The 16408-nt window shown below is 37.3% G+C and overlaps 1 protein-coding gene across 1 annotated transcript in view; it reads left to right on the forward strand.

The window, feature by feature from the left end:
* The window catches only part of LOC127414130 (piggyBac transposable element-derived protein 5-like), a 34197-nt gene extending 19600 nt beyond the window's left edge, over positions 1–14597 (forward strand). The window contains exons 4-7 of the mRNA XM_051651913.1: positions 1724–1904; positions 4192–4389; positions 6526–6631; positions 11297–14597. Coding sequence (XP_051507873.1) covers positions 1724–1904; positions 4192–4389; positions 6526–6631; positions 11297–11492 — 681 coding nt within the window. The 3' untranslated portion in view covers positions 11493–14597. The remainder of the gene's footprint in view (positions 1–1723; positions 1905–4191; positions 4390–6525; positions 6632–11296) is intronic.
* Positions 14598–16408: the final 1811 nt, after the last annotated feature.

A 16408-nucleotide genomic window follows, 5' to 3' on the forward strand; every position in this document is an offset into this window, starting at 1 on the left:
ACAATGTGAAAGAAGTTTGTTTGAAATCTTTGCAAATTTATTAAAAATAAAAAATGAAAAAATCACATGTACATAAGAATTCACAGCCTTTGCCATGACACTCAAAATTGAGCTCAGGTGCAGCCTGTTTCCACTGATCATCCTTGAGATGTTTCTACAGCTTGATTGGAGTCCACCTGTGGTAAATTCAGTTGATTGGACATGATTTGGAAAGGCACACACCTGTCTATATAAAGTCCCACAGTTAACAGTGCATGTCAGAGCACAAACCAAGCCATGAAGTCCAAGGAATTGTCTGTAGACTTCCGAGACAGGATTGTATTGAGGCACAGATCTGGGGAAGGGTACAGAAAAATTTCTGCAGCATTGAAGGTCCCAATGAGCACATTGGCCTCCATCATCTGTAAATGGAGAAGTTTGGAACCACCAGGACTCTTCCTAGAGCTGGCCGCCTGGCCAAACTGAGCGATCGGGGGAGAAGGGCCTTAGGCAGGTGACCAAGAACCCGATGGTCACTCTGACAGAGCTCCGGCATTTCTCTGTGGAGAGAGGAGAACCTTCCAGAAGAACAACCATCTCTGCAGCACTCCACCAATCAGGCCTGTATGGTAGAGTGCCCAGACGGAAGCCACTCCTCAGTAAAAGGCACATGACAGCCCACCTGGAGTTTGCCAAAAGGCACCTGAAGGACTTTCAGACCATGAGAAACAAAGATTGAACTCTTTAGCCTGAATGGCAAGCGTCATGTCTGGAGGAAACCAGGCACCGCTCATCACCTGGCCAATACCATCCCTACAGTGAAGCATGGTGGTGGCAGCATCATACTGTGGGGATGTTTTTCATTGGTAGGAACTGGGAGACTAGTCAGGATCGAGGGAAAGATGAATGCAGCAATGTACAGAGACATCCTTGATGAAAACCTGCTCCAGAGTGCTCTGGACCTCAGACTGGGGCGAAGGTTCATCTTCCAACAGGACAATGACCCTAAGCACACAGCCAAGATAACAAAGGAGTAGCTCAGGGACAACTCTGTGAATGTCCTTGAGTGGCCCAGCCAGAGCCCAGACTTGAACATCTCTGGAGAGATCTGAAAATGGCTGTGCACCGACGCACCCCATCCAACCTGATGGAGCTTGAGAGGTTCTGCAAAGAAAAATGGGAGAAACTGCCCAAAAATAGGTGTGCCAAGCTTGTAGCATCATACTCAAAAAGACTTGAGGCTGTAATTGGTGCCAAAGGTGCTTCAACAAAGTATTGAGCAAAGGCTGTGAATACTTATGTACATGTGATTTTTCATTTTTTTTTTTAATAAATTTGCAAAGATTTCAAACTTCTTTCATGTTGTCATTATGGTGTATTGTTTGTAGAATTGAGGAAAATAATGAATTTAATCCATTCTGGAATAAGGCTGTAACATAAGAAAATGTGGAAAAAGTGAAGCGCTGTGAATACTTTCCGGATGCACTGTACATGATAGTGAATGGTGACCACATCTGTCAAGCTACAAAATGGACAAAATACACCATAAAAGCACAACAAATGTAGTTCATATGACTTGTGAACTGTTTTCGAAGTCTTCTGGAGCTCTATGATAGTGTTGTTTGTTATTCACTGCAAAATCTTCCCCTCTGCTGAAGCTCTGAAATTTAAGTTTAACATTTAAAAATTTAATTTTTAGTTTCGGGTGAACTATTCCTTTAATCTTCTCTTTCCTCCACACCAGATCAGTGTCCATCTAAAGGAGGGTCCTGGGCCTGATGGTTTGGACACCCTGAAGAATAAACCTCAGCTTCACAGTCTGGTGGCCAAGCAGCTCTGTCAGAACCTGTCTGGCCGTAACGCTATCATCTTCACTGGACCAAGCATCACAAGTCTAAACTTGTTTCAGGAATTTGAGAAACAAGGTAGGTACTGGAACTCACTTTCAAAATGAGGTGTTGTACTTCATCTAATAGTTCCTTGCATTCTTATTGGCTCTTATTCTCTCAGTGAATTCTGCCTAGAATATTTTTCCATCTAATCTACTCCCCATCTGATGCTCCTCATCCCCTGCAGTTTTTAATTACACAGTGACTGCATACTTTGGCAAGCAATAAATGGAGAGAGTGAGAGGAAGCTGAACTTGAATTCTCACTAGAAAGCATGTGTCATGCTCATAGATTGTATGAATGCCTCCAGCTGGGCAGGAAGAAGTGAATGCACAGTTAACACAGCAAGAGTGGATTACAGTAGGCCAAGGGCAACTTTAACCCTCTCTCTCTCTCTCTCTCTCTCTCTCTCTCTCTCTCTCTCTCTCTCTCTCTCTCTCTCTCTACTGTTGAGTCTAATATTGTCCCTTTCCATTTTCACATATATAGGGATGTCCTGATATCACTTTTATAGCACAAAGTATAGCTACCGATACTTCTTTTTTGGTAGGCTGCTCACTGATGTGAAACCTGTTTTTTTGTTTGTTTGTTTTTTGTAATGTTGCAGTTTTCAGATACAATACTGAGACTGATGATTTTAGGACAGCATATTTATTATGTTTCAGCAACTACAAGTACTATAAAAGACATCACCAACAAAAGTAATTTGTAGCTGTCACAAAATTATCAGAAATCACACAAATTTCAAAATGTTTTTTTCTTATTTTTAAATTTTTACATAAAAGTAATTACTATAAACAAAACCATCTGCTGACTATTGGTTTCAGCCACTGTAACTCAAAAGACATGGTCAAAAAACAACAGTAAGTCATTTTTAGTCATGGCAATTGTCAAAAATGGTCAAAAATCTATAATTTCACAGGAAAAAAAAAATTATGTAAGGGGCAGGGTTTTTTTTTTTTTAACAGAAGCATCTCTGCATGCTAACATATAGGAGGCCTATGAAATCATTTTTTTTTTTTTTGTTTCATAAAAAACCATCTTTGAAACCATCTATATGCTAGTGTACTCTAGTGTGATGACATGTACACATTTAAGATTGACAGTATTCATCTTCCGGGAAAACAGACCAATAGTATTAAAGCCTCATCTAGCACTACATACATTTTTGTCCAATAAATGTCTCTCTATAAAGAAAATGGCCATTTCCCTAATACTTGCAACTAGAAAGTAGAAAATTGTGGTTCATGATAAAGGGATGGGCCTTTCAGTGGTGTCCTACCCAAACCTCTCGTTTCAGCAGGAAATACATTAACACAGGAAAGAAAACTGCACTCATCAAGTAAATTCATTGGTTCTATAAGCATATAGAAAGTAAAGATTAGTTACACAACTGTCACCTTTCCCCTGCTTGGCTGATGAATATGAGTGACTATCATATCTCAGTCAGGTTGTATTCACAAAGCCGTTGCATCTGGAAGAGCTGTGGAGAACACATCTGCACACAGCTTTACAAATCAAACATGCAGTCCCACCTAGGATCTATTCAGATGACCTCTATTCATGTTATCATTATTTAACACTGTGTAATGTCAATAATTGCTTTAGATGGTATACTGTAAGAAGGGGTAATCAAAAATAAATTATTATATTATATTATTTATAAACATATTTAAAATATATTATTATATTATATTATATATATTAGTAATTCATTTATTATATACATAATCTATTTTATTTGTATTTTATTATATAAAAAAAATGAATTGGCTTTTTTGTCTTGTTTTCCAGGAAAAATATCAAAAGGTCTTTAAACAAATATACATATATTTACAAATTTATTTTTATTGACAAAAATTGTGTCAGATAATAAGACATGTTTTCAGAGAATATTTATTGAATTAAGTTCTTATCCAGTTGCCAAGTTAGTTTTTCTTTTTTAAGCATAAACCTAACTAGATTTTGTTGGATTTATGCTTAAAACATGAATAAATAACTTACTAAGTCTTAGTATCAAATGCAATATTGCATCTCAAGCTAATATTTCTTCTTTTAAGGGTGTTTCGATATTTTACTGGAAAACAAGACAAAATACTGATTAAGAAAATGACGTTTTGCAGTATACTGTCCAAAATCTTTATGCTGCAGTAGAATCTCCCACCGTGAGACCAGCTTTTGTTGCAGTGTTGCAAATGTGAACACTTTCTATGCCTTACAGTAAATACTGAGGGCTGAACATCAATTCTCAGTCTCCTATAGAGATGGAGTTCTTATTTCACTGGATAATATAATCATCAGTTTTTCTTTCTCCCTCCTGCAGGGATCTACTGCTGCGGGCTGCTGAGCACCAGGAAGAGTGATTGCACTGGTCTTCCTCAGTCTATGCTGATCAATACAGAGGCCTCACAACAACGTGGGCAGTCTCGCATTAAGATGAGAGGCAATATGTCCATAATCAACTGGTACAACAAGGGCAACTTCAGATTCCTCACCAATGCCTACTCTCCCACAAAAGAAGGTAAAGAGAAGCCATTCATGAAACAAATCAGTTTATGTGGAAGGTAACATGTTGATAGCATACTAGACTGATAGTTCTTGAAAAACCTTGAACCAAACTACAGTTTGTGCACGATGCCTCCTAGAGAGTGTTTTTACAATAGCAGTCTGAGCTAAGATTGGTTTTACACTGATGTGGATTAAGTGGATATCAAGCACATCATAGGATGATGGAAAAGCAAAGCCTTGTGGTATTGCACTGGCGTTGACTTATGACCTGTTTTGACAGCAATTTCACATGAGAAATATCTGTGCATATACAAGACATTATTCAGTGTTGTCAAGCAGTGTGTCAGTTTAATCATAAAGGGTTTTTACTTTGTCAGTCTGGTAGAAATAGCTTTGTGTTCCCTCTTTTTATTAATCTCTTTATTATTATTAAAAAAAGCAGAAATATGCCTGAAGTTTTAGGTTAAAAGCACACAACTTTGTTTCCAAATGGTATACTGTATACATTTGGGAAGTTGACCAGATGTCTTGCAGTGTGAGATAAAACAGCACTTTGCTAATTCTTTTATCATGATAACGCATGCAGCTTTTCAGGCCATATTAATTGAGAGACTGTATTTGTACGTTTAAATTCAGCTAGTGAAGGCAAAAAGGTGATGCAGTGAAAAACTTTAGAGAAATGGTGACCACTTACCTAAAACATACTTTCCCTTATACATTCTTTAAAAAAATCATCCTAACATCTTATCCTAAAATACATGTTAATGGTAACACTTTACAATAAGGTTCAATTTGTTAACATTAACTATATTAGTTAACATTAACAATGAACAGTATATTTACAGCATAAATGAATCATGGTTAATGTAAATTTCAACATATATTACTACATTTTTTTAAAAGTTGTAGTTGTTAACATTACTTAATGCATTTGGAACTAGCATGAACTAACGATGAAGGGGTCTTGTATCACCCAGAAGGCATTTATTTTGCAATAATTACAAGCTGACTGTAGATTATCCAACTTATTACACATCTTCTAATAAAATAAATAAATAAATGGACATAAAATATTGATTTGTGCTGAAATAGTGTAATTATATGAGAAGAAAGAAGTCGCTGAACAGCTGGAATCAACCTCCGGTTTGCGTCGGTAGTTCTGTAAAATTTACCGTCTGACTCCTCAGTATTCAGTCTATTACAAGACTGCTTGCCAAATAAATAAATAAATGCACATGAAACGTTGATTTGAGTTGAAATGATTTTATTAGCTTGTAGAGATTGCACATTGATCCGAGAAGCAGGAGAGATGGCTCGCAGAACCCGGATGAGTGGTCTGATACATCTTAATCCCAGGATGTGTGGTTGTTACAGAGCAATATCTGCCTGCTGGATGGCACAATTGACCAATTAGAATTGAGTATTCCAGAGAGCCGTGTAATAGATATATATTAATAGAGAGAGAGAGAGATTGAATGAAAATGTATATTTTATTCCTTGTAATCTGAAATGATCTATTTATGTAGTAAATGCTTCTTCTACCCTCACAGTTTTGTCTTTGAGAGCAGATGTTGCTTTTAATTATTGGAGGCTATAAAATTTTACAGAGACTGCTGTGCTAAAGCACTGCCAAAACCTGAACTGTATTGAGCAGTACATCACTAATGAATGCAACAGATGATAGTTAATGCTGAAGTGTCATTTCTGTGCCACAGCGCCACCAAACAGAAACGCAAAATTACAGTACTGATTGTTTTCGAACAGATATTTCTGTTTCTTGATTCTTATTGATGCTTCTTTGCTTCTTGTTTTGATTAGATTGAGATTAAAGCTATGCAAAGGCATTATAATGAGCAATTACAAAGTAGCTATTTTAGATACAATGAACTCCAGTGGTGTTTGCGGCCAGATCATATTTCTTTATGAGTAATGTTTTGCTTGTGATCAGCAAGGCAATCCAGTGTACTTCGACAAGAAGATAATCTGTATTATTATGTATTATAAAATACCTACAGTTTTCCAGTTCTTGGATCTACATCAGATAACCAAACAGCTAGAGATGCCCTCCCTTGCTGAATGTGTGTTAGAAGTTAAATCCTGATGTACAGTATGCTGATTGAGAGTGACAATTGTGCTCTGGATGCTCTAGGCGTGATCATTAAGAGGAAGAGTGGAGAAATCCCGTGTCCGCTTGCTGTGGAGGCCTTTGCTGCACACCTGAGTTATATCTGCAAATATGATGACAAGTACAGCAAGTGAGTTTGACTAATAAAGTCTGTTTTATAATGAGCCCTTAGGATACAGAGCACTCTCAGAAGCTGTGATAATGATCTTGTAAGTGCCATGTACTCTACATACAGTGCATCCGGAAAGTATTCACAGCGCTTCACTTTTTCCACATTTTGTTATGTTACAGCCTTATTCCAAAATGGATTAAATTCATTATTTTCCTCAAAATTCTACAAAAAATACCCCATAATGACAACATGAAAGTTTGTTTGAAATCTTTGCAAATTTATTAAAAATAAAAAAATGAAAAATCACATGTACATAAGTATTCAAAGCCTTTGCTCAACACTTTGTTGAAGCACCTTTGGCACCAATTACAGCCTCAAGTCTTTTTGAGTATGATGCTACAAGCTTGGCACACCTATTTTTGGGCAGTTTCTCCCATTTTTCTTTGCAGAACCTCTCAAGCTCCATCAGGTTGGATGGGGTGCGTCGGTGCACAGCCATTTTCAGATCTCTCCAGAGATGTTCAAGTCTGGGCTCTGGCTGGGCCACTCAAGGACATTCACAGAGTTGTCCCTGAGCCACTCCTTTGTTATCTTGGCTGTGTGCTTAGGGTCATTGTCCTGTTGGAAGATGAACCGTCGCCCCAGTCTGAGGTCCAGAGCACTCTGGAGCAGGTTTTCATCAAGGATGTCTCTGTACATTGCTGCATTCATCTTTCCCTCGATCCTGACTAGTCTCCCAGTTCCTGCCGCTGAAAAACATCCCCACAGCATGATGCTGCCACCACCATGCTTCACTGTAGGGATGGTATTGGCCAGGTGATGAGTGGTGCCTGGTTTCCTCCAGACATGACGCTTGCCATTCAGGCCAAAGAGTTCAATCTTTGTTTCTCATGGTCTGAAAGTCCTTCAGGTGCCTTTTGGCAAACTCCAGGCTGGCTGTCATGTGCCTTTTACTGAGGAGTGGCTTCCATCTGGCCACTCTACCATACAGGCCTGATTGGTGGAGTGCTGCAGAGATGGTTGCTCTTCTGGAAGTTTCTCCTCTCTCCACAAAGAAATGCTGGAGCTCTGTCAGAGTGACCATCGGGTTCTTGGTCACCTCCCTGACTAAGGCCCTTCTCACCCGATCGCTCAGTTTGGCCAGGTGGCCAGCTCTAGGAAGAGTCCTGGTGGTTCCAAACTTCTCCATTTACAGATGATGCAGGCCACTGTGCTCATTGGGACCTTCAATGCTGCTGAATTTTTCTGTACCCTTCCCCAGATCTGTGCCTCGATACAATCCTGTCTCGGAGGTCTACAGACAATTCCTTGGACTTCATGGCTTGGTTTGTGCTCTGACATGCACTGTTAACTGTGGGAGCTTATATAGACAGGTGTGTGCCTTTCCAAATCATGTCCAATCAACTGAATTTACCACAGGTGGACTCCAATCAAGTTGTAGAAACATCTCAAGGATGATCAGTGGAAACAGGATGCACCTGAGCTCAATTATGAGTGTTATGGCAAAGGCTGTGAATACTTATGTACATGTGATTTTTTTCGTTTTTTATTTTTAATAGATTTGCAAAGATTTCAAACAAACTTCTTTCACATTGTCATTATGGGGTATTGTTTGTAGAATTTTGAGGAAAATAATGAATTTAATAAATTTTGGAATAAGGCTGTAACATAACAAAATGTGGAAAAAGTGAAGCGCTGTGAAAACTTTCCGGATGCACTGTATGTTTTATATTGCACTTGTGGATTTCAGTTCATGTCACTTTTATTTTTATTTGTATGTATATAGGCAATATTTGTATGATTGTATGAAAGGAAAGGTTCTCACGCACAGTTTCTGATGGATTCATAACAGGTGCATGCGTATATAACATTTGTTCTTGCCCTTGTTCTAATGTTGATGACTCTAGATTATTCTAAATGTGGGAGTGGGTTTCCACAGTTAGTTATTAGCATAATACACGGTTAAACCACACCATATAAGAGCTTTCTAAACAACTCCCTCAAAAGATGTGCTCTTGTCTGAGATTATGCGCAGCAAGATCAAGTAAAGGCAAGTGTGCCATTCCAAAAGCTAGTTTAAATGCAATAAACACCAGTTATATAGGCATAGATTGCATTAGATCGGCTGGATTTTTATGGAAAACCTATTCTAGTTCAAGCAATAATGCACGTACAATTGAAGTCAGAAGTTTACATACATCTTAGCCAAATACATTTAAACTCAGTTTTTCACAATTCCTGACATTTAATCATAGAAAACATTCCCTGTCTTAGGTCAGTTAGGATCACTACTTTATTTTAAGAATGTGAAATGTCAGAATAATAGTAGAGAGAATGATTTATTTTAGCTTATATTTCTTTCTGGAATTTTTTTCATCACATTCCCAGTGGGTCAGAAGATTACATACACTTTGTTAGTATTTGGTAGCATTGCCTTTCAATTGTGTAACTTAGGTCAAACGTATTGGGTAGCCTTCCACAAGCTTCTTACAATAAGTTGCTGGAATTTTGGCCCATTCCTCCAGACAGAACTGGTGTAACCAAGTCAGGTTTGTTGTCCTTGCTCACTCACGCTTTTTCAGTTCTGCCCACAAATGTTCTATCGGATTGAGGTCAGGGCTTTGTGATGGCCACTCCAATACCTTGACTTTGTTGTCCTTAAGCCATTTTGCCACAACTTTGGAGGTATGCTTGGGGTCATTGTCCATTTGGAAGACCCATTTGTAGCTTTAACTTCCTGGCTGATGTCTTGAGATGTTGCTTCGATATATCCACATTTTCCTTCGTCATGATGTCATCTATTTTGTGAAGTACACAAGTCCCTCTTGCAGCAAAGCACCCCCACAACATGATGCTGCCACCCCCATGCTTCAAGGTTGGGATGGTGTTCTTCGGCTTGCAAGCCTCACCCTTTTTCCTCCAAACATAATGATGGTCATTATGGCCAAACATTTACATTTTTGTTTCATCAGACCAGAGGACATTTCTCCAAAAAGTAAGATCTTTGTCCCCATGTGCACTTGCAAACTGTAGAATGGCTTTTTCCTTGCTGAGCAGCCTTTCAGGTTCTGTTAATATAGGACTCGTTTTACTGTGGATATAGATACTTGTCTACCTGTTTCCTCCAGCATCTTCACAAGCTCCTTCACTGTTGTTCTGGAATTGATTTGCACTTTTCGCACCAAACTACATTCATCTCTAGGAGACAGAATTCGTCTCCTTCCTGAGCGGTATGATTGCTGCGTGGTCCCATGGTGTTTATACTTGCATACTATTGTTTGTACAGATGAATGTGGTACCTTCAGGCATTTGTAAACTGCTCCCAAGGATGAACAAGACTTGTGGAGGTCTACAATTGTTTTTCTGAGGTTTTGGCTGATTTCTTTTGATTTTCCCATGATGTCAAGCAAAGAGGCACTGAGTTTGAAGGTAGGCTTTAAAATACATCCACAGGTACACCTCCAATTAGCCTAGCCTAATTTACTAATTGCCTAAAGGCTTGACATAATTTCCTGGAATTTTCCAAGCTGTTTAAAGGCACAGTTATCTTAGTGTATGTAAACTTCTGACCCACTGGAATTGTGATATAGTCAATTAAAAGTGAAACAATCTGTCATTAAACAATTGTTGGAAAAATTACTCATGCCTTGCACAAAGTAGATGCCCTAAATGACTTGCCAAAACTATAGTTTGCTAATATGAAATCTGTGTAGTGGTTAAAAAATGAGTTTTAATGGCTTCAGCCTAAGTGTATGTAAACTTCTGATTTCAACTGTAATTTTTTTGTGTGACATAATTAAATAATCAAACAGAAGTAATACTGTATTGTAGGGTAACGTAGTAATACACTTTTTAATAATAATTATATAAACAACATTTCAGCTTAAAGGAATATTATGGATTCACAACAGCATTTATGGCATAATGTTGAATGCCACAAAAATGTATTCCGTCTTTTCCCTCCTTTTCTTTTAAAAAAGCAAAAATCTTGGTTACAGTGAGGCACTTACAATGGAAGTGAATGGGTCCATCTGTAAACATCAAAATACTCACTGTTTTAAAAGTATAGACACAAGTTGTAAACAATACTGTATGCACAAAAAACATGATTTAAATGTAAAAATAGCTTACTAACTTTTACTGTGTAATGTTATATCCAATTTTACAACTTTGTTGCCATAACGACGTAGCCATAAACCCTAAATCCATAAAACCACAGTAAAAATGATGATTTAAACAACTTTACAGCTAAAAAATTACATTTTAGCAAAAGAATGAATGTGTTTTTATAATATTATAAACTTCACATTTATTCCTTTAACAATCCAAAAATTGGCCTCATTCACTTCCATTGTAAGTGCCTCACTGTAACCGTGTTTTTTTTTCTTTCTTTTTTCGTTTCTCTTTTTTAAAAATTTTTTTTTAAGAAGAACAATTAATATTAATGAATAAATTACTTTTTGATAAAAAAGTTCACCCACATGTTTTGCGCAGAAATACGTATGTGCGTGTGCATGGTTAGCGAATTAGACCTATAAAAAAGTTTACTTAATCAAGGTTATTGCTGCTTATCTTATTCGCAGTTGTTTCAATACAAACATTTTGGCCCACCAAAAGTAAGAACAAAAGTTTGGTCACTAAAATGTCAAAGAATCATCCCCATCATCTTCTTTTTCCAAATAGGTACTTCATTTTCCACAAGCCCAATAAGACATGGCAGCAGGTGTTTTGGCTGACAATCAGCATAGCCATTAACAATGCCTACATTCTATACAAGATGTCAGATGCCTACCGTGCCAAACGCTACAGCCGGGCACAGTTCGGTGAGAGGCTGGTCAAAGACCTGCTGAGTCTGGACGATTTCTCACCCACTCAGTGAAGGAACCACATGCTGTCTCATACCCACTTACAAAAACTACAAACATGAACATATTATACTCACTTGTATTAACATTCTGCACTTCAGGGTCTTGTTAAATGTAGTTGGAACACGATATGTAACAAATAAAAATTGTGCCAAGTCTGGTTAAAAAAGAAATGTTCGAGATCTAAATATGCATTTAAAGGGATAGTTCACCCAAACATGAAAATTCTCTCATCATTTACTCACCCTCATGCCATCACAGATGTGTGACTTTCTTTCTTCAGCTGAACACAAAAGAAGATTTTTAGAAAAATTTCTCAGCTCTGTAGGTCCATACAATGCAAGAGAATGGTGAATATACCTTTGTTACTTTTATGTTTCCTTTATGTGAGTTTTGGAGCTACTGATAGTTCTGATCACCATTCACTTCATTGTATGGACCTACAGAGCTGAGATATTTTTCTAAAAATCTTTGTGCTGAAAAAAGAATGTCATACACATCTGGGATGGCATGAGGGTGAGTAAATGATGAGAGAATTTTAATTTTTTTGGTGAACTATCCCTTTAAGACCCCATTTTGCCATTTCCACATGAAAAGTCTGTATACCACAGGAACATTGTACATAAGTCACTCAAAAGTCTCTGTAACACTTGCTGCATGAGAAACAAAAAAACGTGCCCTTTGTGCAATTATTTTTATCGATAGAGTTCCAGTAATAGTGTTGACATAGTTTTGAAGAAAGGTTCAATGTTTTGTGAATTATCTCTGTGTGTGAGCAGCATATCCAACATTCAGCACTGATAAATATACTGCATATATTTATCGACTGAGGTCTTTTATCAGCAAAATGAGAATGTAATGCAATTCATTTAATTTATATCACACTTAAAGAAGGGAGATCCTAGATGTTCTCCCAAATATCTGGGTGTTTTTCTATTTTATATGACTTAATATTTATTATCTTTTACTCTTATTTTTAAAACACAGCAACAACATGATTGTTGTGGTTTAAACACAGCAGATGATGTACAGTATAATGCCACACTGATACTGATATTGCTTCTGAGATGAAAATGTGGCACAACTATTAGCTTTCCCAATCCGTTTTGCACTTAACTAGTAACTAAGCAGAAACAAACTAAGACCAGGAATGGCAGATTTTAAAGTAATTGCTCACAAAAATTGCATTATTGCCCAAATTAAATTTCCTTGACATTGCATAAACTCTTTTATCTGCATTTCATTATCCCTACATTTTTGTCAATTAAAATATCCTTAATATAATAGTAAATGTTATGTATTTCTTTGAAAGGGCCCAATATAGTATAAAAAAAAAAAAAAAAAAGTAAATATAATTTATAATAATTAATTTAAAAACTTTTATATTTTGTGTAATTACATAAAATAGGCTATCCAGTTCAAATAGGAGTTGTTATACAAGAGCATGATTTGAAAAAAATAAAATAAAAATGAACGAACTTATGAAACATTTAAATTAACCAGAATGTATCTTTACTCTTAACAGGGTTCATTTTATGAGGTCTACTATTTTGCTAGGTCTACAGTTAGTCAGACTTTATCAAATTATCAATTTTCCTTGTTGCTATATTGTAACTGTAGTAATGGCATGTTACAATCAGTGCTATTTACCCATGGCATAATTTGTCCCTTCACTGAAGCAGATTTGGTTATTTTCCTCAGGTAATACATTTAGTCAAGCATCTCCCCTCTATATCACTGTGCTGTATACATACTGGATAATGACCACTGTAAGTGACACATGAACAATGGTGAATGAATTTGTTTCAGCTGCCAGACATACCAACTAAAATTTTCTCAGCTTTCATTTATTGTTTACTGTTAACTTTGTGTCTTCACCTGCTGTTTCCTTTGTACTCGGAGTGGGTATGTGGAGAAACGCCACACTTTTATACCTGTATCTTTGGTTTTTAATTGAGACAAAAGCTTTATTTCATCTGTCCATACCATTTTTTGAGAGAGCACATTGAGATTGTATATCCGTGTTTTCCACCAGTTTGGGATTTGTTCCACACTCCATCTCTATCTGCACTCCAGTAGAAATACTTTTAAAACAGGTGTGAATTTAGAGCTAGGCAGACAGTGAACTAATAAAGTGAGACAGGTGGTATCTGGTTTAAACTGTTTGACCCTCATGTCCTCATGAGGGCCTTATCTTGGGTGACCTCAGGGTTTTGTAATTACAAAGATCTCTTGTAGTGCAATAGACAATATATATAGTAGGATACTGGTTTGGGTGCTATATACATCTCTGCCAAGAACATACAGTACTCTCTAAGCCAGTGAAAATGGTTAGCACGGCCATGACTTTTAATGAAAGTTCTTTCCGATGCTGTGTGTTAGGAAAAAAACCCTTCCAACAAGCAAAGTTTCTGCTTTTGCACAGGCCGCTAACATTTCTCACTATACTTTAGGGCCAGCTTCGTATGGCATGATAGCAGGTAATTAAAACGGACATTTTAGCAACAGAGAACAGTTATGACAACTATAAAGCCTGTGAATAACTCATTTACTGGACCAAAATTCCTCAATAACTGGTCAATTTAACAACCCAGTGCTGTACATGTATGTATCTATCTATTTTCATGTACGAATGTTGTTAATGTGCTGTGTCTAGCTGTATAATACTTGGTGTACCTTCACTTGTCTTTTCACTGTGAATGTTGAAAATAAGCTGAGTGGGATAGTATCTGTCTATCAGTGTGTGATCTTTTATCTGTAATGTTCACCCTCACCAGTCTGACCTGTGCTCCATCTCCCTGCCTTTTGTTTACACTGATTTGCACACTAATAAATGTTTATATACTGGATACAGTACATTTTTTTTTCTACACAACTTGATATTGCAGTATTCAGTATGCAAATCATGGATGTGTGCTTCTGAGGTGTATACCACTGTATATTTTGCAACAGTAGTGGTTCTAAACTAGTGGGTCAAGAGTTGCGATGAAAAAAAAAAAACAATCCTAGGTCTGTTCTGATAGAATTGTGAACAGCAGGGAAAACAACTCTAAATGTATAAAATGTAACTAATAGAGTAAAAAAACAAATAAAAGTTAAACTTTTTTGGTGTTAAAATACTTTATTTGATCTAATCTTAATATTTAGAGACAACTGTAAGCAAGCTATTCAAAGGTTAATTTTCTCAAATACTGTAAACACGGTCTGTGGTGCTATAAAAATTCCTGATTGTTTTGAGCAGCCTATCCAACCTGACACAACAAAACTGATTCAATCAATGGGGTGAGTCGGGGGCAGGACTATCTGTTTGTTGGATCAATAGCAGACTGGGGGTGCCTCGGAGAATATTTATTTTTGCAATTCTGTTGGGTGGAGCAAGTGGCGCAGAAATTACACACATAAGCTTTAATATAGCAAAAGAAATAGGCTTTATTTACTTTTAAAAGGTAGGAGAAATCACTTTCTGAATCTTATGTTGTTCACATCAAAGGCAGTGCATCCAATAAAACTCAATGACTGGCACAAATTCAGTCACTTTTTTACTAACTATTTAGCCAAATTAGACGGATGCCAACATGGACATGTGGCAATTCAAGTCAAGTCATTTTTATTTGTATAGCACTTTTCACAACACATCGTTTCAAAGCAGCTTAACAGAAAATTAAGGGGGAAAGTTCCTCTCTGGCTAAACAGCATGAATGTAAAGCCAATATTATCTATGTGTAATGCAAGTCATGGTTTAAATTAGTAAATTAAGTAGATGTTGGTGGGCAATGTTTAAACTAAAGGACTTTGTATGAACTGTAAGATTAAAGACTAAAACGTCTTTGAAGTCCATCCCAAATTGACTGTGGAAGTGCACATAGATGCAGTGTCCTTTGCCATTTGGCCGAAGAAGGCTTTAGTTGGCAGTTAGTTTATTGTTTATGTATTCCATTTTAAGAGAGTGTAGTCGATCCTTTGACCAATAAGATGCAGGCAGAGGTTAGTTGGGGGCATCACAGTCCAGCTTGAAGCTTGTGGCAGTTCATTTCTGGTGAAGTCCATCCCAAGTCCAAGGTTCAGGCAGTAAATAGTGAAGTATCCCATGTTTTACAGTTGGAGTTGGCAGCAGTTTATCCTCTGTGAAGTTCATCATCGTAGACTAAAGTGATGTCTGGTTGGCATAGGCTGCAGTTTAGACTTAAACTGAGAGTGTGTCTGAGTCCCGTACACTGCTAGGAAGGCCATAAATAAAACTAGACAAGGTAAAAGAAAATACAACCCAGACTACATTAAATACAGGTTCACTTGAAGCAATGTAAAATATTTGTGTCAGCCACAATTTTTATTGGGCGCTGAATTATTGGCTGCCAAGAGCATGAAACCACCCAAATTCACCAAAAGACATTTAGAACATCACCACACACAAAATCAACATGTTGCTTCCGAATGTTACTGTACCCTGAAATCGCCCCATTCTGCTGAATTAGTGACAAGCACCATCCCCCATCAAACATTTCTGCATTAATTCAATTGTGTTCTTCTTTCCTTCTGGGAAAACTGATGCTGCATTGCGTGAGCAGCTTCAGAGACACGGGTTCTGGTCGCATGGAAGCCAGGAAGTTATTACGTTCACATAAACAATGGAGAGTGCGATTCAGAGGTTGCACTGTTGCTCTATTTTTACTGCCCTGACATTTAGTTTTAGGGTTGGGGTTTGGGTTAGGGAGTGGGGTTAATAGAATATGCATGTGTGTTGACTGTATTAAATCACTTAAAACTAAAAATTCATTTAGCTTTTAGCATCACTCTGGGGACATTTTACCTGGAAACTAGAGCTCTCGCGTACCCATACATTCAACATCACATATTTCAATGTTTCCCTGTAAAATCCAGCGTAATTACAGAAGTAAATGGCTTTAACGCTTACATCAATTTGTCTAACAAA

The sequence above is a fragment of the Myxocyprinus asiaticus genome, chromosome 23, assembly GCF_019703515.2.
Source record: "Myxocyprinus asiaticus isolate MX2 ecotype Aquarium Trade chromosome 23, UBuf_Myxa_2, whole genome shotgun sequence".
Taxonomy (NCBI): Eukaryota; Metazoa; Chordata; class Actinopteri; order Cypriniformes; family Catostomidae; genus Myxocyprinus; species Myxocyprinus asiaticus.